General features: G+C 36.6%; 1 protein-coding gene across 2 annotated transcripts in view; it reads right to left on the bottom strand.

The window, feature by feature from the left end:
- LOC100709802 (inactive dipeptidyl peptidase 10) overlaps nucleotides 1-21,863 on the bottom strand; it is a 137,229-nt gene that overhangs the window by 35,443 nt on the left and 79,923 nt on the right. For both annotated transcript variants that reach the window (XM_005456466.4, XM_019353158.2), the window contains exons 2-5: nucleotides 20,987-21,098; nucleotides 19,840-19,935; nucleotides 7,931-8,025; nucleotides 7,565-7,639 (exon numbers count right to left, since the gene is read on the bottom strand). In XM_005456466.4, the coding sequence (XP_005456523.1) occupies nucleotides 7,565-7,639; nucleotides 7,931-8,025; nucleotides 19,840-19,935; nucleotides 20,987-21,098 (378 nt within the window). The remainder of the gene's footprint in view (nucleotides 1-7,564; nucleotides 7,640-7,930; nucleotides 8,026-19,839; nucleotides 19,936-20,986; nucleotides 21,099-21,863) is intronic.

Genomic DNA, 21,863 nt, shown 5'->3' with positions numbered 1-21,863 from the left:
CTGTAAGAGGTCACGAGACTTTCTTATGAGATGAACTATTTAAATCAATCAGCCCTTTAGATCTCTGTGTTATCTTTAAGCAAAGTGGAAAAGATTTGTGGGGCTTACTGTTGAAATTTAGCCACGTTAGTTTTAAAATCATTAATTTCCTCTAGCAGGGAAGAAATCTGTTGTATTATATCATAGCTATTATTTTTTATTATTATTTCACGTTTGCTTTTCTAGTTATCTTTTCTGTAATATTGTACAATAAGCTTTCACTGCTACAGAGAAGAAGCTGTTGTAAAAATGAAAAATATATCTCCTTTTTGTGCATGTGCAGAAAAAAGATTCAAATGTAACACACCTTTTCTTCTTTGTATCAGTGACACTGACACCCACACACACTCACACATTTTGACCCAATCTGCACACATGGGTGTGGTTAAACAGCAGCACAAACCAGAATCAAACTCAATCAGAGGGCAGATGGTTCAGTTGAATTTATCTCAGCTGTAAGTCATGTTACATTTTCAATTTCATAACCACACAAGTTCATGTGGGTTTAATCAGATTCTGTAGCACTTTAAAGAACAGTAATTAAAATCCATAGTTGTAACTTCAGCTGCACAGTGTGGGAACTCTGAGAGTTTTACAGTTTACTTCTTTGTATCTGTACACAGATTTTCACCCAAGGTCAACTCTTACAATTTTTTCACAGATTTTATTTAACAGTCTGATTTATGTTATCATTTTTTTTTTATAAACTTCAATGTTTACAACATGTACACAGACTCCAACCTCTTATTCACATATGATATATAATAAATAAAAATTACAAATGACAAACAAATAACAATAACAATAATCAGAATTGGCTATGAACATCATTTTAATATTTAGTCCATTCTTACAGGATCGTGATGGTTTTTTTTTTGTATGTTAGACTATAATCATCCTGCTGCAATTAGCAATCTAAATATCAAAGATAATAAAATCTGCTTGAGGCAAGATATTTTGAAATTTTCCAGCTTAAATGTCAAAAGGCAGATTCACGTTGCATTTCTTACTTGGTTGTTTGCTTTCCATTCTGTTTTTAGTTTAGTTTAAATGCCACAAATCAACTAAATTGAGATAATAATGGTGTTACAAAGTGTGATGTCTTTCTACCTGGAGTCCTAATTGGCACTACACATTCCTAGTTGAGACTTTGAGAATAATTGTAAAGTCCATTAAAACAAAGAAACTTTTTCTAACAGACAAAAACAGGGAAAAAAAACTTCAACATGAGAGAATGACGAAGGTGGTTCATTGCTATGTTCACATTTTATTACTTGAAGATCACCAGTCTGAATGAATGGTAGAGGAAGAAGTAGACTGATTGTCCACAAAAATCATCCCCAAGTTCACGGTGTGAATGATCATTTATTCAAAATGTTACAAAAAATGAAAATACAGGAAAATTATCAGGAAAATATACCTAGAATATGAATATAAAAGCAATGTTCTGTTTCATATTGTCCATTGTGACTCATAAAAAAATGAATCATTATATCCTTTGACTCCCTTCATGAGTTTATTATTGTTTTTTGTGACTTTTGTATTATAAAGACTGTTTAGGTTCTACAGCTTTTCCTTTGAGTTAAGTTATTTCTATGTTTTGAGTTTTTCTTGTCTTTGCAGCTCATGGTTTATTGTCTGTTAGGTTCCCTTTGCGTCTTTGTGTTTGTGTTCCTCGTTCTCCAGGTCCATTGTGCCTCGTCTCCCTTTTCTCTTCTCTTCCCATGTTCCCCTTCATGTGTTTCATTCCATGTCTCCCCTGTCAGTCATGTGCATGTTCTCCCCAGGTAGTCATGTCTCTCTCTCCCTCTCTGCCTCGTCTCCCTTAACTGTTTCCATGTTTCCCTCTTTATGTTTCCTCCCCTCACTCTGTCATGTTCCCAATTGCACTCTTTCCTCCCGGCCCTGTGTCAAGCCGCATTTAAGTTAGTGTTTCCTGTTTTATTTTGACAGTCTCTCATCCCGCATTCAGCGTGTTCTGTCTTACTTCCTCTGTGTCATTATGTCTATTGGTCCCAGCTGTGTTCCCTGTGTCTTTCCACTTCTCTCATCACCAACATGTGTACACATTGTGTGAGTTTCCCTGTGTTCGCCTCCAAGAGTCTGCACCTTCAGACTCTGATACTTGATTAATTAATGAATAAATAAATAAAACTGGTAGTTCTCCCCTTCAAGGTCATCTTCTTGTGTGACTCTGGACAGTGGTGGTGTTGCTACTTTAATCATTCCATGGACATCCAGTTCTGTCCCCTTGCACTTGTGTCATTCAATGAGGATCAAGTTGCAGGGAGCCAAACCCAGCAAGTTAGGCTGCTTGCTATTGCTAAACAACTTGCCTCAGAGCAAGTGTTTCTTGTCATATTTCCTCTATCACAATCCTGGAGGACAGTGCACAGTGCTGTGAAAACAACATTTTTCTGATCTGGCGTGTCTTCTTTGAGCTCAGAAACTATGGATTACAGACAACTGGATTATTTAACTGCAAACACTTTAGTTACTGGTTCGTTGCAGGAGGCCCAGCTTTCTTCATGATGATGTGTCTCAAGTTGGGACAGTTTGAAACAGAAGTTGAAAAGTCAGTGATCTGAATTAAAATTGCAAATTCAAAAATTGAGTTATCATAACAGGACTTTGAGGAAGTAAAGTAGCAGACACAGAAATGGTATCTGGAGGTGCATGAGAAGAAAGTGGTAAATTTTTTTATACATCCTGGAACTTTTTTAATGACACCTTTGCCTTTGTTTGTATTGGCAACATTTAGTAATGATACCAGTATAAGGGGATTCTAAATATCAGATTATAGTTTTAATCCAAATATGTCACATTTCACTTCTGACATCATGGTCCCCAAAGTCCCATATCCATGGCATCTAATCATAAAAAAATTATACTGAAGTCACCCAAATTAAAAACATTCACGGCTCAAATAATTACTCTGGTGCTGTTGCTGCTGCACCACACAATATTTGCTTTCAATGCCTGGCAAAAGGTCATTTGGCACATATTTAGATAGACTATACTAATATTATAAGTGGCATGTCCACAATTTGGTCAGGAAATATAAGGAGCATGAGGAGGGTGATGAAGAGCCACACAAATGTGCAGATTCTGTATGGAAATCATTTATGGCTAAATAAAGTATTTGCTTTTGTGGGCACTCTGCCTTGTTTGCAGAGAGCCAAGAATGGTGGCAACCCCTTCCAAGGCCCTCAAGTGCAGGGATGCATATTTAGTTCGTTGCCAGCTAGTCATATACTGTAAGCTAGCCGGGTCTCACTCTTGAGACCTGTCAGGCTTAAGGAGCCTGCTCAAGAGCTTGGAGTCTGGCTAGCATTCCTGGACTGAAGAACTATGGAGTCCAGCTGTGTGTCACAGGAACAAGGGTAAAGAAGCTAAGGAGAGGACTAATGTGAGGAGCAGTTCTACGGTAAACCCAGATGGCTACAATTAGTAATGCAGTTATGTTCACCAGTACATTTACTGGTGACTGACTTTTTCCCTTTGTTTGACTTTTTCTTTGTAAAAACAAGAAAAGAAAAGCCAAAAAAGCCAAAATCCCCATAATAGTTGCTGTTTTGGACTTGATAATCGTGTGTTATTGTGTCCGTTTCTTTCAACATCTCTCATTGTGCTAATAAATCTGTAACTCACTGTTAGTCATTCATTGTCCTCCACGGACTGAGACATTTTCAAGGACTGAGCTTCAGGTTTCCACTCTAACAAGTGTTTGATGATAGTGAAATCATATGGGGTGCCCAATAACCATGACCCTTAATTTTCTCTTTTTTAGATATATGTTTATAGTTTATTATTAATTAAATACTGTTTACGCTTGAGAACAGCCTTGGCTCTTTCTTTATGTTTAATTCTATGACAGTGTGTTTGAATGAAAGCATCAGGCAGATTCTGTTTCTTGATTAAATGAAAGGAATCTAAAGAAAAAAGAAATTGCAGTCACAGTACATTGTATCTGACAGATTCTATACATTACAGGTCCTTGGTGATAATGGCTGTGATACTAACTTGTTGTTGAATGTGTAAATGATCTATCACATATGACACAAATAGCCTCGTTGCTTTCAAAAGATGGTGAGGAGGTCTTTGTGCTGCATGGTCTGAATAATGATTTTCTTACTACAGTTAGGGTCAACGATGACTAAGATTATCTGTACACGCACACAAATAAGTAGCCTATTGGTTGAAATCAGGTCAACGACAGTGGCGAATATGTCTTTGTAGTGCAGATGTACATATATAGCACATAATATGCTCAAAATAAGCTTTTCTCCTTTCATACAGCCTTGTTCCGGGGGTACTACTATGGACTACCCCCACTGGCCCACTACATATAACAAAGCTATTACTCAGAGAAACTGTATATAACTAAAAGCAAGCCTACAAAAGCAGGAAACCACGCTAGAGCTGTGTTAGAGAAAAAGCGCAGCACCAATAGTACCAGAGTTGAGCCTAAAACTTTAGTAAGAACCTCTCCAATTGCTAAGGTGGATTTAGATGATTAGACAGCTCAAAAAACTTAAAATAAAACCTTGTTTACTTTTAGAGTCCAGGTCAGTTCTGAGTGTTAGTAAGCCATGCCAAACTGAAACATGGTTTCTCACAAACATGAACATAATATAAAGCTGTGGATAAATTCTGCTTAAAATGATTAATTTAATAACATACATTTATTACAGCTGCACCCAATCATAGCTGGTAGTAAATAAGATCCATTCAGAGCAAGCCATGTAGTTCAATGAGACTGTACTGCAGTCCATTAAAACAAATTTGTTTTGGGTTAGATGTTACTTGGGTTAGCTACAGTGGGGTGAAAAAGTAAAGGTATGTTGTTTGGATGTCGGTAGTATAATTCAATAATTCATATGCCTGGTTTTTAAATTTAAGTTTAGCATGAGCATTTTTACTCAGAAGTTCTCCAACAAGACGGGATGTTCTCGAACACAACCATGTGAGCAGAACATGCTGCACAGCCACAGCAACAACACTGAGGAATGCTAGAATATTGTGGATTTGGAGCATTTATCTTTTATAGGTGATATTCAGACACAGGTTTTTGAGCAGACACTATATGCCATGGATGCATGGAATTTGTGGCTGACTCATGAACTCATTACCCTTGCAAAGAAACTGATGTGACTGATCTGTCTGTTTTGGGTTTTGTTTTTTTCGTCTGTAAAAGGAGAGGTGGTGGAGATGGAGCTTACACCAGCTTAGAAGCGATCATTTTGGAATTTGGAATCTAGTCTACATGGCATACTGAAACTGGGAAATTTTGGAGAAATATTTTGGTTTTCAATTTTCAAAAGGATATCAGAAATTAATCTGCATTCAGATATGTTTCTTGGTCCAAGGACTCAATTCATGAATAACGTGAATTTTCAGCCTTGGTAAAAGTATATAGTCTTAACCTGTTTTTATTTGAGAACATTCAATTGACAGATCTAATCTTTTCTTAATTTTGTATATCCTGTGCAGTCAGACTTCTATTCAATTCAATTCAATTCAATTCAATTTTATTTATATAGCGCCAAATCACAACAAAAGTCGCCTCAAGGCGCTTTATATTGTACAGTAGATAGCACAATAATGTGCTATCTACTGTAACACAATAACACAATAATCTGTGGACCTTAAATCAAATTAGTTATATACTGTATTTATTGAGTGTTTCCGCTGCACTTTGTTGGATTTACTTTCATCTGTAAAGATAAAAACAGTTTGTAAAATCGGTGCACGGCTCTATTCAGATCTTTTTTTTTACCCCAAAACACAAGATACAAAACATTCAAACTTTATGGAAACCAGGAACTACTTAGCCCAGGCAACACAGACACTCTGTTCTTTGTCGTACCATCCATCTAACTGTATGCTCAGAGGGAAAATCAAACAATACACACATACACACACAATATAACAGGGGAACAAACAACAGGTAGGAACATGGGTAACAAAAATCCAGGTTAATGAGATAAAGGAAGCAAAACTTAACATCATACACACCAGGCAGGAGACTATCAAAGTAAAACAAAAAGTAACACACACTGTGACTAAGACACATGGGCTTGACACAGAGAACAGAGAGAAACACATGAACAAGACAGACTAAACATGTGACATGCAACACAGGGTAGGCACGAAAACAGTAACCTAAAGCCTAGATAACAAAACTAAGCCCAGAATGGACAAATACTGAGCATAACAGAATGATAACCAAAACCTGGAGCACAAACTTAACCACATAATAAAAAAGGCAGCATGACAACAAATACAAAATTCAGAACTATGAAATAAAGATAACAAAACTCCCAAACATTCCCAAAATGCAAAACCCTGGGTCACAGACCGAGGAACTCCACACCTTGTCATTGTGTATATCATTCCTTGTGCTATTGACCAATAGTTTGGCCTCATAAAGCTTCTATTCTATATTATGTGTATCCAATGCCTGAGCCCCACTGTTGTCCAAAAGCTATTGAAAACATATCAGACACACAGTCAAATGAGCTGGCTCACATATATATTGTTGCTGTAAATACTTGGGAGCACATCAAATGTTAATTAGTCAGCAACAGGAAAGATCTTCTAAATAGAAAGACAATTATCTACTTCAATTTGAGCAATGGTTGCTAAAAACGTAGTGCCCAGCGGATCATAGAAATGAATCAGCTTTTGTGGTGTCCCAATGCAACCTGTAATGTGCTGATATTAAAATGGGAAAGTTAATACTAAAACTGCAGGGCACTGATCAGTCATTGTGACGTTATGTTAGAAATTCAGGACACTGAATTTTATGGTGCCATGTCATGTCTCAGAATGGAGATTGTTAACGTTAATAAAAATGAATGTAAGGCCTGATTTACATGATTCACATCATTCACAATTCAAAGTAATCCTTATTTGTCTTATATAGTGTGGTCCAGACTTTAATTTCAACTCATTTTCACATATAAGGTCTTGAATAATAAGTCCCTATCATATCTTAAAGACCTCATACTATCATATTGTCCCAACAGAGTTTTTCACTGTGGTTGTTAGAATTTCTAATCCAAAGCTCCCAGTTTGGATTTGAGAGACAGACACCCTCTCTATTTTTAAGACTGTGTATAAAACTTTAGATAAAGCTTATAGTTAAGGTTGGAACAGATGACCCCTGAACCCTCTGTTAGTTACACTTCAATAGGCCAAAGCTCCTGGGACCTTTCCATGACACTCTGAGCATTTTCTTCTTCAATCACCTCTTTTTTATGTGTTTACACATCACTTTTGCATTGCGTCATTTGTAGTTTTCATGGCCGAACATGTTATATTCTCACAAATCAAACATGCAAATTTACTGACTATATGCCTTAAAGTTATACCATCATGCCAGCTCTGTGTTGACTTACTGAGCAAAAAGATATCTCCACAGTTTGCAGTTCATGGTTCATGAACTGCAAACCTCCAGTATAAGCAGCCCCAAGCCAAACACCACTGAATGTATGCAACGGGAATATTAAGAGCTTCTCACCTGCTTGACATCATATCCCAAAAGGACAAAATTCAGATCTGGAGAAACTGCGAACTTTGACGCTTTAAAAGTCGCCTGTGGGAAGAACAAGAATATGAGATGAGTGAGTTTTTAGGTGCTGCTGTTGTTTTTACAATGAGCCTTTTTTCAGGTTGCTGAACACACACACTTTTCAAACTAGTCATGTCTTGATGCAGCAACATACACACTCTGATAGATCAGTGTATGGAGTTACAGCAAAACTTGAGTGGCCTGAGCTGGGTCAAACGGCTGCTCTTTCCAAAATGTTGCAACCAACAAAAAAGTCTCGCATCAGAATACTGACAAAATATGTCATTGAGATATTTAATTTTTTTTCTTACTTACAAATGTTGTATTTTTCAACAGAAGGTCTGTCTCGTTGGTATGTGTGTTGACTTTGAAAACGTCTCCATCCCAGCTTCGAAAGATGATTTCATCCTCTGTAGGACACATACAGGCATTAAAGTGATATGCAACGTTTGTATTTAAACAGGTTTGAGTTTTTCAACCTGTTTTTCACTACATATAGATTACATAAGTAAAACAAAACAAAAAAATCCACATTAGAGCCATCCTAAGTCCAGGGTATTCATTGTGGGGATCTCCTTACATTAATTCACACCAATTACAGTCACAAATGCATGAAAAGGCAATCACGTTCTTCTCCTATCAGTAACAATGATATTTATTTTTAAAAAAAACATAAAACCATCACCTATTAGTGATATAATAATAATAATAATATAATATAATAATAAAAATCAAGATTCAAAATATATTCTGTCCATTACAGTTTAAATTGGATTTCCAAGAAATTTCACAATTCCCAATGAACACAACCCCTAATAAACAAAATATTATTTAATTGGAAGTGGGGTTTTTTTTTGTTTGTTTGTTTTTCCCCCCCTCTGGACACAACAGGTCTGTTTAACACATGCAGTTTCACTGCAGCTGCCTGTGTTTATTTTTAATGTTGCCATGGCAACCTCAGCCACATGAATTTGTGATGTGGTCCTGAAAGTTTGCATTATTTATATCATTTAAGATTGCATACTTCAGAAACCCTCTCATCTGCACCTCCGTGTCAGATTGGTATTGGAACCGGCTATTTGTTTGTGGATTATGGTCTCTGTGGTTTCTATTACGTCTTTTATCTCCTTATTTCTTTGTGGTATTTTCTTCCTTTGCCTTCTGTGTTCTCCCATCTTTATTCTCATGTCTAGTGTTAGCCTTTCTGTCTTCTTGTTATACTTTATAAAAATTTCTGATGAGCTACGTTTTGGTTTTACTTACTGTGTTTCTCAGTAAGTGTCTCTGTCTTTATTGTATTTGCTTGTATTTGACTGTTTCTACCTGTGCTTTGTTCTGCTACTAGCCAATTATGTATACATTGCCCCCTTTGCCTCTACTGGATTGTCTGTTTCTGTTCCTCATCTTTGTCCTGTTTTTTCTGGATGCAGGAACTTTTAGTAGGAATTGTTACCATTCCAAGGTTGCTTATGTTGACCCATATCTTTACAAATAAAATAAAAACTGGAAATGTCGTCTTGATGTCTCCCATGAAATTTCTTGGCAGTCTTGCCAGATGTACTACTCATATTATGTGTGGATTTTAAAACACATATTTGAATTTTTCTGAAGCTGTAGTCTCATTTGTATGTGTAAGTATTTTTATAAAGTCCAGAGGGAGGAAAGGTTAAAATTCATTTTTCAAGGTGCCCAAGGTAAAATTAGTTTCATCAAAGTAAAACTGGTCAGCAGATGATAATCTTGTTCCTGATGACCTGCAACAGTTGAACTTCTCACCTTTTGACTCCAGAAAATATTACAGGACTACATTTTCGTGCAGCAAAATACAGTTCCAACCCCCACACATCCACTCACCCAAGTCGGAAAAAAAGTTTTTTCAAATTTGCAAACTAAGTTAACAGTAAAAATTAGAGCAAGTAGCTAAAACACAGGGACTGAGAAGTGCTGGATTCTACAATAGAATACACATTTGTCCCACAACCTAAGTGATTATTAAGGGTTGTGTAAGTAAAACTCTGTATACTCGTTTGAGAAAGGGTAGCGTACTCTCATCTGAGGCCTGTACTATAAAGTGAGTGACGAATGTATGTTTGTGTTATCAGGATTCACCTACTTAACACTGCCAGTCAGGGTTACTGGTCACTTGAAGCTAGATATCATCTCACTAAGTTAACACTGGATTTCCCCTGCATGTTCTTATGAAAGGGGTGACATTGGCAGCATCTGATCAATCACAATTCTGAATAAGTGTCCTGGCAGCAAAAAGGCTCATGATATAAAGAGAGATAAATTATATTATGAGAAAAATATAAAGAGGCTGAAAGCAACACATCTGCTGCAGACAAAGCAATAGTATGAGTGTGTGTGAGGGAGGAAAAGCACTGTAGAGTAATTTAGTATTAAAAGCGGTGTATGAATGCATAAGCACTTTATGCGCTTCAGTGAGACTGAAAAAGATCTTTTGATATTTGAAGCCAGGAAGGAAAGCCAGCAAAAATGTGTTACTGTGTAAGCTAACTAACTTATCAATATCACAGCTCTGTCATTAATTTACCGGAGAATGAGATGAATTGTGGATTTAATTTATTATTTTATTAAAACAGTCTTTAACAGACAGTTTTAGTTTTCTTTCTTTCTGTTGAAAACTCTGTGGTGTTTGACAGTCAGACCAAAAATAAATGTAAAAATGGATTCTAAATGCAGGATAACCTGCATGTAAATTTGGTTTAAGATCCACAAGTACAAACAGGTGCACTGTTTTAGGGTCATAATGTCTGTCTGACGCTATTTTCTTGACAGCCGATTGGTCAGTGACTGGTGGTGATTTCATATTTGTTGACAGCCTGCTCTGGAGCAGGACTTAAAGCTACTCAAGAACAGAAAATTAATACAATCATCGACATAAAAAGAAGAAAGAAATGCAAGTGAGCAACAATAAATCTGTATGGCTACATGGGAGGAAACACTCGTGTCATTTTCAGGAAGCCTCTGTAATCAATCTTTTTCTTTCCTTTCAGATTGCTGTAAAACGTCTACTGTTAATGTTATTTATAAGGGCTTTTGGCATGAAAATAACACTTCAGTCCAAGGATAACCAATTCAACTACCTGTTATGTGTAAAGACCATGAGTTTGGAATTCCTGGTAGACATTAAACAGATAAGTCCAGTCAAGGCAGTTTTATTTATACAGAACATTTAACATTTATACAGTTGGTGACCCAGTGTGCTTCCAGGCAAATTTTCCGTACTCCAAAAACCCAAATTCAAAAAACGCAAAAGTCACATAAGCAAACATTACGAAAAAACTTTCCTTAAGTTTCTCAAGTAAACAAAATAACAGAGCAAAGAAACAAGTGTGTTTAAGATGGATAGGTGCAAGTGTTTCCCCTGAAGAGAGGAGGAGTGAAAAACAACAAGAAACACTTATTTAGTACGGCCTGTCTAAAAAAACTCAGTTTTCAACAGCAGAAACAATAACAGGAGTTCCTGCAATAACTCTCATCTAATCCCAAACCAGCATTACAGTCCACGGAGGCTGGAATTCCATTAATGCATTTGACAGGTCTGAATCATTCCAAGGCCCCTGTCTCATGTAAATGTCAACGAATAAGCTCGGAGGCATCAATCTCAGCCAAGAAAGCCGTTGACTTGCAAACACTCAAAACACTTTAGAGTATAATGACAGGGAAATAAATATGAAATACAGATGGATTGCTTGTTTTCAACAGACAAGCAAATCCTCAAAAGGGCTCATGTCATTTAGAAACTCCTACCCACAGTGAAACAAACCACAATCCAGGGTTTTTTTTTCATATTTTGTATGCAGCACGTGTAGCAAATTACTGGTTATACAAAACATGTTAAAGCAGAGGTAATTGGAAAATAGGCCTAGTGTCCTCCTGAGTTGAGGACAATTCCTTGAGAAATTACTTCGAGGATAACGGCAACATGTAATCTCAGATGTGATTAAAGTGTCTCAACTATTCAATGACTTGCCACTTTTAGGCAGAGAACAAGAATTAAGGAAGTACCCGCTGCTGATACTGTTTCAAAACTGACAAAAAGTCATTTTTAGCTCCCAAAGTAAATATAACAGGGTGAAGAAAATATCAATGTTTCACATTGCAGTGCTTTCACTAAACACTGATGTCCTGGTTGATCATAAGTGATCAATTGAGGAACAAGATTTATTTTAAAGGTTGAGTGAATGCACTTCAGGGCTGCAACCAATGATTATTTTCATTGTCACTTAATTTAACCTTTCTCAAATTAGCCAACTAATCATGTGATCTATAACTTTGCATAAACTGTTTTTTTTTTTTTTGTGGTTGTTGTCAAAAAATCAAAGATATTTACAAGCAGCAAATCCTCGTGTTTGAGAAGCATGAAACCAGAAAATGGGACTTCAGAGATTAATTAAAATAGTTGCCAATTAAACAAATAATCCATTACTCAAATGCTTCTTTCTGCTTAGTTGCTCTTCAGTTAAACTGGAGGCACAGAGTTTGAGAAATGTGAGTATTTGCCACACAGGGACTAGTGCGTCTAATCAAACAAGATTCTGGGATTTCAGAGCTTTGCTCATACTCCAAATAAAAGTCTGAACTTTTTTTGGTATTTCTTTTAAAATGTGACATTTCTTTTAAAATGTGTCAACATTTGGGAAGAACTCAGTTTGTGCTCTGTCACTTTTCTTTATTAGACTGAGATGTTGTCAGTTGTTTGCAAGTAATAGCAAGGTAGGGGACGTGTGCTTCAGACTGCTTAAAGTGCCAATTTTGAAGATTTATTGTTTAAATAATGTCACTATCTGTAAGCAAATGAGGTAACGCAATGGTGCACCTATCATACCCTGACACAGCACAGTATTTATCTATTTCCAGTATTACGATCTGGATGTTAGTGGCTGTTAGTCCTTATAATCCTCTCTGATTATTGTTGTAAAGTTTTCTCTTCCCATGGTTTCCTGTTTTATGAGCCATTTGTGTTTTCCCTGTCTGCATTTTATTGTGTGTGGCTTGATTCTTGGTCCCTTGCTTCTTGATTCATTTTACTTCTTGCTTAATTTTCAAAGATTAGTCCCTGTTGGGTCTTTCTGGGGTTTTTTTTTACCTCCTTCCTTTGTTCACCCTGTTCTCCATCTGATTTGTTTCTTGTTCATTATGAGGTTGAAAACAAAAGTTTATAATTTTAGTAACTGTTGCTCCATTCCATGTGGTGTCTGAAAACAGGTTTTCACTTGATCATTAACTCAAACCATGACACTGGCAACATTATTGTGAAAAAAAATTGTATTAAGTTTCTTCTAATGCATAATCCTTGCTGCAGTTTCACATTATAACTATATAACTGGTCAGTTATGAGCTGACTTTCAGTATGATCTGATTTGTGTCCATGCACAGAAAATAAATATGTTCCACTTTTAAAAGACAAAAAATTTGGAGGTTGGAGGTTTGGGCTTGGTGGTGAAACAAATCGCACCAGAGGCCCATACTTGTGTCATACACATCACAGCAGTTGCATAAATTTTACTACATCATAAGTTAAAAATGTGTTGCTTTACTAAGTATAGGCATTGACTTTCATTGACTTTCTTAAGTTTAAATATTCTAAATATCTGGTTGAAATTTTAAAAAATGTCATGATTTGGGTTGAAATGCAACCTTTGCCACATATTTTAAAGCTTTTCTTGGTGTCCATGGTGACATCTCCCTGCTTTCTCTGCATAAAACAGTGCTTTTGACGAATACACTTCCTTTTGAGATGCACTGAAAACGTCTGTCTTCATGAAGAAAAAAAATGATTTCTGTTTTGTTGACTTTTCCACATTCGGTTAAAAGGTTGCACTGGAAAAAACACAACAGTGTCATCTTTAGCATTATTCCACAGCAGGTCACTTTGAAATATCACGGGGAGTAATGGGAAAAAAGAAGGAGCAGCCACTGCAAGTGGTTAAATGAAGAGCAGCAGGTGACAGGCTGTACACCTCTTAACTTCCCAGACGGTTACCAGCTTTGATTTTGATCTTTCTACACTGCACAGAGCGTCAGTCTGTGAACAGCAAGGCACAGTGAAAGACACGCTGGCTCACAGAAAGAGCGAAAAAAGGCCAATTATTCTGACATCTTCCACAAAATGACATGGCTGTCTCCCGAATTCTGTTACCTATAGTATTAAACTGCATTTACTTTGACCATCTTTAATTCTAGGCACTGCCAAGTTGACAAGGACTGGTATTGTCAAATAAATAGGTAAGCTAACATTACACAGCATATTTGTGTAGGTTCTCAGTCAGCTTTACACACCTTTTAAAGTTGATGGTAAAGATGTTAGAAGAATGCAAAATGTTTTCTTCTTTTAGCTTTAGTTTGTTTTCCATTAACCCCTGAGTGCAGAAGCAGATAATTCCACAAGAACCTGTGGAAGCAACATTTCTGCCAGTGATTGATTATCGTGATCCACTTTATACACCTCTTCGGTTTTATGGACTGTTGATTCAGTGCATCACGTTCTGAATGTTCTTGAGGTCCTTGTAGCAGCTGCCAATATTCACAATTGGAAACACTCGCTGTTACAGTTTACTGCAGATAAGCTTTGGAAAATTTGAATCAGTTGGTTAAAGTAAGTTGGCGGCCAAAAAGTCTCAGCACTGGTAGAGCACTGCAGAGCCATTCGTATTAAACAATAACCCTGTCAGAACCCTGCAGATACAATATGAACATTTGGTGCTTTGGAGCAATAAAAGTTTGTCTTGTTGTACCTTTCTGATCGAAGCAGACCTAGTAATGAATGAGTAAAGACTTGAAGAGCCCTTGGCAGAGTGTTTATTATGCATTTCAAGAAGCAGTGAGGCAACTGTGAGAGAGACCAGAGACTTGTTTTTCTCTCTATGTCTGGCAGAGTTTTAAGAAAGGGAAACAACGTTCAAAGGATTTTGGTGTCTTTAAGAATATACTTTATCCCTCTTTTTACCTGCATTTGATATGCTTCATTTAATATTCTTCTAAACATGCTTTTGTTTTAGCCTTTACTAGTGTATATATAATCTTTATCCCTGATTTGATGCCAATAAGTCAATAATTGGATGTTCTTTTTGAGCCTGGACAAAAGGTTGACATCCATTTCATTGTAGAGAAACTGTCATGTCTTGTGGCGATAATGTAAATGCATGAGGTGTTTATGATGAAATCAGCAGTTAATTAACAGAATATATTCATTCCCCAACCACTTTATTATTTATGCCTAGCTAGCACCATGGCTACACATCCATACTCTGACTCTCATATTACACCACATGACACAGGTACTGCATTGGATTGAGATCTGGAGACTACAGGGGCAATCTGAGATGATTTGACCTTCGTCACATAAAATGTTACCCTGCTGAAAACAGCCATTAGAAGATGGGTCATATTGTGGTCATAAAGTGATGGATAGGGTGAACAACAATCCTCTGGTACACTGCACTGTTTAAACAATCCATCCATCCGTGCTTTTAAGTTGAGTACACCAACTTCTAACCCTACCACCAGAATGTTGTTGTCCAATTTTGATGAGCCTACCCAAATTGTGGCCTCATTTTCCTGCTCTTAGCTAACAGTTGGCACCCAATGCTGCTGTAGCCCCTCTATTTCAAGGTTTCATGGATTACGCACTCAGAGGTGCTTTTTTTTGCATACTTCGGCTATAATAAGTGGTTATTTGAGTTATCCTGGCCTTCCTGTCAGCAGTCTGGCCATTCTCCATTTTCTGATTATTTCTGTAAACACTGTTGATAGTTGTGTGGGAAAATCCCAGCAGATAAACACTTTTTTGAAATACTGAAGTCCTTTTAGCACCAACAACCAATTCACATTCAAAGCCACTTAAATCACCTTTCTTCCCCATTCCGATGGTTGATTTAAACTTTAGCAGTCCTGATCATGTATGCTAGCCTAAATGTACTGCGTTTTTGCTGCTCTGATTGGCTGATTACATCTTTGCATTGACAAGCAGTTAAAAAAGGTGTGATTGGTGAATGTGTAATGTTGCACATTACAAACACATTGTAGACACATATTATATATGTAATAATATGATATGCCTGCATCAAACAAAAGGTAACAATTCATTTCAGTTTCAGCTGTAAATCTACTTTCAGAAACTAGTTTTAAAAAAAGTTCTCATTGAGTTTTTTCTCCTTTTTTCAAGAACTTTTACAAAGAAACCCATGTTTTGATAAAAGCCAATTTTGAAGTGAAACTTGGCTTCCTCAAAGATTACTCTGGGACTTTTATTCTGAAGAATGTAAGACAGGCAGTATTTGAGAGGACCATATAGATTTGTGCGGTCCGACTTTCAGGAGCAGAAAACTAAGCATGACTGAGAGGAGCCAACCGCAGTGGTCCTGTCAGACAAAGGATAGCTCAGACAGCTTGAAAGCACCACTACTGACATACGGTGTAAAACCATTCACCAGAGAGCCTCTAAAGAATAAAGTCCTTCCATTATGATGAGTGGTACTTGTGTTGATGTGTTTTTCATGGTGAGTCTGCAGGGAGAGTGCATCTTGGCCTCTTTATAGAAACAAACAAAACTATTAGATTTCTCCCAGTGTCACTTAAGAGTTTCATTTCCATTAGTTGACTATAAACCAGTCAAAACTCATTGATGGTAACTCTTTGTGTTGGAGCAGTAAAGTTTATTTTTAAATTACTGTTTTATTTGTTAAATCTGTGAGAATATTTCAAGAGCATGTTTTCAGTATCTCTAATTTTGTTATTTCAGTCATTCAAAGCAGACCACATAGTAATTATATTGCAGGTTGTTTGAGCACCTGTAAAGTGGGTAATGGAAGAAAACAGAACAGAATGAAGACAATGTAATCTGTATTTAATTTTAAGATGTTCTTCTCTTTTCCTGAGGAAAACAGCCATGGAAAATATGCAAAGGTTACATATTTTTACATTTTTTTAATGCAAAATCAAAATTTGCAAGCTCATATTAATTCTTTTGTTTTATTAAGAAGACTTTAAGAAAGCCTTGTGAGTAATGCAAAACAACATCAGGTCTCAATGGGAAAAAAGTCATGCAGCCTGTCTATGCTGATATGGACTGAGCAATGAGTTAGGAAGGAAAAGATTCCACAAAGTTTGACGGAAATGAAAATGATCAACCTACACAATTCAAAGATCACTGAGCTTCTGGACACTCTGGTGTGCAACTTGGCGGAGCTGGATTGACTGAAGCAATAATGTCCCAGAAGGTTTTCTGGTGGATTAGGTCAGGTTGGTGTGGTATGTAGGCAATGTTATCAATTCCTTTATCCTTCAGGAACTACCTACATACTCTGAGCACATGAGGCTGGGCATTGTCATGCACCAGAAGGAACTAAATACCCACTGCACCAGTATACGATCTGACAATTGGTCCAACGATTTCATCTCGATACAAAATGACAGTCAGGGTGCCGTTGCCTAGCTTGTGGAATTCTATGCATCCTCCATCGATATGCCTCCCCAGACCATCAGTGACTCACTGTCAAACCGGTCATGCTGAACATTCCATGCTCATTAGACTTTCCTGGGAGAAACAGCAAACCTTCTTGAAATTACATGTGCAATATTAGGAGAGCTGAACTTCCTGTGCAACCTCTGTAGGGTCCAGGTATCACCTTGTACTACCAGTAGTGACACTGACCCAAGCTAAATCTAAAACTAGTAAAAAAAAAAAAACTTCAGAAAAGAAAAAGAAGGAAACAATGTCAGTGTAAAGCCATTCCTGTTTGGGGGATTGTCTCGTTGTTGCCCCTCTAATGCACCTGTTGTTAATTTCAATAACAGCAAAGTATCTGAAACTAATTAACAGCAATCTCTGGGCTTAACTGACCAGATCTATATACCTAAAGTTTAACTGAATTGATGCTATACTCGATGAAAAAGTGTTCTTTTTTAGCAGTGTATATAATTTATGTAAAAACAGTATAACTGTGTGGAGAAAAAACAAACTGTAACATCAGGTCAAGTTTGGTTATCAAAATTTGTAGAGCTCTGGTGGATTATAAGGATTTTGCTGTGAAATTTTTATTTTATTCTCTCTTTAAAGTCTTCAACTATCCAGAGGGAAATTATTTGCTTAGCTGTGCCATAAGGTTTTGAGCTAAGGTTTTAAAGCAGTCTGGAGTCCTTAGAGGCAGTAATAAACTCTGATTACCTTGTTTCACCACTGTGCTGGTATAACTCAATGGAATGAACAGGTGACTTAGATGGAAGATATTTACTCCGTGTCTTCCTCCTGCTCTCTGCTCCAGTTTTCCTGTCGTCTCTTAGCTAAAAAGCTTTACATATGATGTATGTCTTTCCAGCTTTAACACAATACTAACTCAATAGAGTGCAGTCAGGTCTACTACATTACACGTACTATATGCTCATAAAGTTACTGGAACCCTGCAAGAGGCAATACAGCAGTCACATTCACAACACTATATTCTTATTGGAATGTACATGTACAAATGAAAAGTGAAACTTTCTTAAATATACTTGAGGTGCTGAAAAGGAGGTGCTGCTAAAGCTATTTTCACTCATGCACTGCAGCCTGAAATTATGTCGACATTACCCAGTGGGGGTGGATGAGAGAATGCAAATGTCCATCATAGTTAAATGGTGTTTTACTGCCAGCTTCCTAATGTAAAGTCTGTGTGATGGTCTGAGCTCAGGTAATGGTCCAATGTATTCACACCTGGTGTGAATACTGTGTGATGCCTGATTCTCTTGAAATTTGTATGAGTACATGCATGAAAACAGCTTAAGAGACAAGCTGGCTCACAGTTACTTACAATCATAAAAAGTGAAAGTAATGGTCAAAGAGACTAGTGGGCAAATAAATTTGTCGATGCTGTATATATATATATATCTCACAGTGACTGCATTTCTCAGTGACTTTTTTATATGTTAGACATATAAAAATGGCTGAAATACAGTCTCAGTGAATAGAAATACCATAATTAAAAAACTAGCTCATCCTATATGATGTCCCATTTTGCCATAATATACTTATTAAGGGATTACTTGAAACATAGTTGTACTCCCTGTCATCCTTACTTTACTGGACTTTAGAAATGATATTGTAACAAATGGGAAATATAGCACTTTTGTGTTGTTCTAATGTAATTTAGTTTAAGCAGCTACAAAGCAAATAACTGCAGCACAGAGATTCAAGCTTGACTAAAGACTCCTTATAAAGATAAAGACTCTTTGTAGCATCCCAGTGAGGCCACATTTTACCTGAGGAATTCATCCCTGGATCATTTACAAATATCCAGAATACCGCTGTGATTCTTCTCAACAGGTCCCCTAAAAGATCCTGTATGAAAGCAATGCTGTCTTCCCTGCACTGTTTCCCCATAAAGTTTAGGGTTTAATTTAAAATTTGGCGGTCACTTTCGGAGCCTTCCATGGTCAGATCAGTGAGCTACTAAAACCGTACATAACATCTGGATGTATGAGGTCTGCTGATTGATGCTTGAAGATCCTAAAAACAAAAGGACAATGTGCTTTTGAGGATGTGACCCCAAGTCCTGGAACTCACTTCCATTGAACCTAAAATTTGTGGACACTATTGCTACCTTTAAGAACTTAAGCTCCACCTGTTCACGGTTGCCTTTATTTAGTTTATACCATTTTAATTGTTGTGTTTTTTTCTGTATTGTAAAGCACTTTGTGACTTTTGCTTTGAAAGGCACTTTAAAAAACTTACTTATTCAATCTGGATCTGTTTTGCTAAAAGAAACACCAGACTGATGAATGCAAGTTTATTTGATTGTCTTCTACCTGAACAACAATTAAAATTGAAGAGAATGAAAAAAGAAACACTAAAATTAAATAAGCCTTTTAAAAATACCTGACACTTTGTCAGGAGTTATAGCAATCCATTTTGCAATAAAAGGCCTCATCTACTCAAGAAAAACAAGAATGTAAACCCTAATCATGCTGAATGCAGGGCGCTTTTATGGCTCACTCTATTGAGAAGGTAATCTGTGTGCTGTAAGGCTGTTTCAGAGGCCCTGCATCACTGCTGTGTGTCTACCTGCCTGCTCTCTTCCTGCCTCTCTGTCTGCCCCTTAATTGTACTATTGTAATAACATGTTAACTTTCATAAACAGTATTACAGAGTGAACTTTTCAGATAACTTCAGGTCTTTACAGTTTTGACTTGGGGTCTGAATTCTGGTGTTTTAACATACTCACCACTGATCCACTTCGCATCAGGATCATGTATTCGGAATGTTTTTTCAAAAAGGTCATCCAATGTCAGTGGTGTACCAAAGGGTTTACCACCATCATCTAAGAAGAAAGTCAGAAAGAACAACAACAAAACAGTTGTTAAGTATTTTTTGGTAATTTGATGTTTAAGTAAAAAAAAAACAAATCTATAATTAAATTTCTTCAGTGCAGTGAGGAAATGTAAGATGACGTAAAGATAATTAAATAATGTTTAGTCATACTTGCACAAACGGCATTTTTCATAACTGATTGGGAAGCAAAAAATTCTGGTGAGTGACAACTCAGGCAGTAAATCCCTTCCAGATGTTGTCTTACACAATCCTTTCTCAATTTTTTCATAACCTTTTTCTCACACTTTCCCAGATAAACAATTAAAACCTGGAGTGATTTACCTCAGTCATTGTCTCCTGTGCTGTGTACATTCACTGCAGTCAATTAATAAATATGCTAATGAAGGCAGAAAAACAGGAGTTTGCAGACAGTATGCAAATTAGGAAAGACACTATTGTAATGTAGCCAAGACTGATCCTTAAATACAAATTTATCCACTTTTTTGCAGTGTTAATGCTAATTCTCCTGGCACAACATACAAGTGTTGTTAATTTGTCATTGTTCACTGATTTTTAAGGTGCCAGTCAAATGTTTGCCCCAGTAGCTCTACACTCATGTTAGGCAGTGATAAGGGTACATTACACGTGTTTGTAAATGTGCATGCAGCTCTGATAAGAAAAGGAGAATTTTTATTTATCTGATTGTTTTACAAAATTTTTAAAGCTCTTAAACCTTCTAAAGAAGTGATAGCCACATCAAGGTTATCTACTTTTCACCACGTCAGCTGAATCAAAGCTTCAATTCTGAGCATTTGGCTCAATAAATGTTATTTACTGTATATATATATGTGCATGTGAGGGAGAAGTCCTTGAGATTAGCATTTGTTTTTTTAAGAACAAGTATGCCTACACAAAACTACAAAATGAAATATAAAATTAAATATAACACGAACCTATATGTGACAAAATAAAACAAGTTATTGTTGACAAAGGCAACGATAATTTATTAACTAGATGTGACTTTGCTATATTTCTGTGAGCTCATCTACATGGGGTCTCACCTTTTGACAGCAGAACAATGGACAGTCCAATGAGTGACAGCACCACTGCAATAACCAGCAGAGAGATGCCAATGCCTTTCCAGTTTCGGTCTGTTCCAATAGGTCCTACGTTCTACACAACAAGAAAAGAAATCAGAGAAATAGAATATCAATCATAATGACATATTAATACAATTATGATCATGAAAATAATGATGATGATACTATAAAATAGTAACACATAGGAGATAAATATAGTAGACCTTCCTCATCTGGAGTTTGCTGAATATTTAGCCACACATGCTTAAGTGGAAGTTGTGGTTCATGCAAAGTATTAATGGTAGAACACACTGAGCTCAGGTCAGATAAAGGCCAATGTTTGTCCCTAGCCTTCTTAAAAGCACAATTCATATTGAAGTGGAAATGTTTTTAGGAAAAACATGTTACAACTAAACAATTTCTGCTTAAATTCTTTTTATTTAGCTCTTTCTAAACCGTTGCTTTCAATATGAAATTACTCAGTGCTCATGGTTGCAACAATTGAAGGTCTGTAAATCCTTTTATTTTTAATATGCACATTGCTGCTTCCTTTTCAGCCACTCGGTGTAGTTTCAAGGAACCTGATGGGGATGAAAATAAAGTACTTGATATACAATGCTTGGTAAAAAGTAAGTGAAAAGAACCACAGAGGATCCCAGTCATATTCAGCAGCTTCTGATGGCCATTAATTTGTCACATGCTCATAGAAGGCTAGACTACCTAAAAATTACACATTCACAATGACAAACATCATACTTGCTGTGTTATGTTTTCAGAGATAGATTTTTTTAATGTGTACATTGTGTTTATGAATGTATGGTTGTTTATTAATGTAATGTGTTTATGCTGATTTCCCCCT

Source organism: Oreochromis niloticus, linkage group LG16 (genome assembly GCF_001858045.2).
Source record: "Oreochromis niloticus isolate F11D_XX linkage group LG16, O_niloticus_UMD_NMBU, whole genome shotgun sequence".
Classification (NCBI taxonomy): domain Eukaryota; kingdom Metazoa; phylum Chordata; class Actinopteri; order Cichliformes; family Cichlidae; genus Oreochromis; species Oreochromis niloticus.
This window is presented reverse-complemented; position numbering and strand designations above follow the sequence as displayed.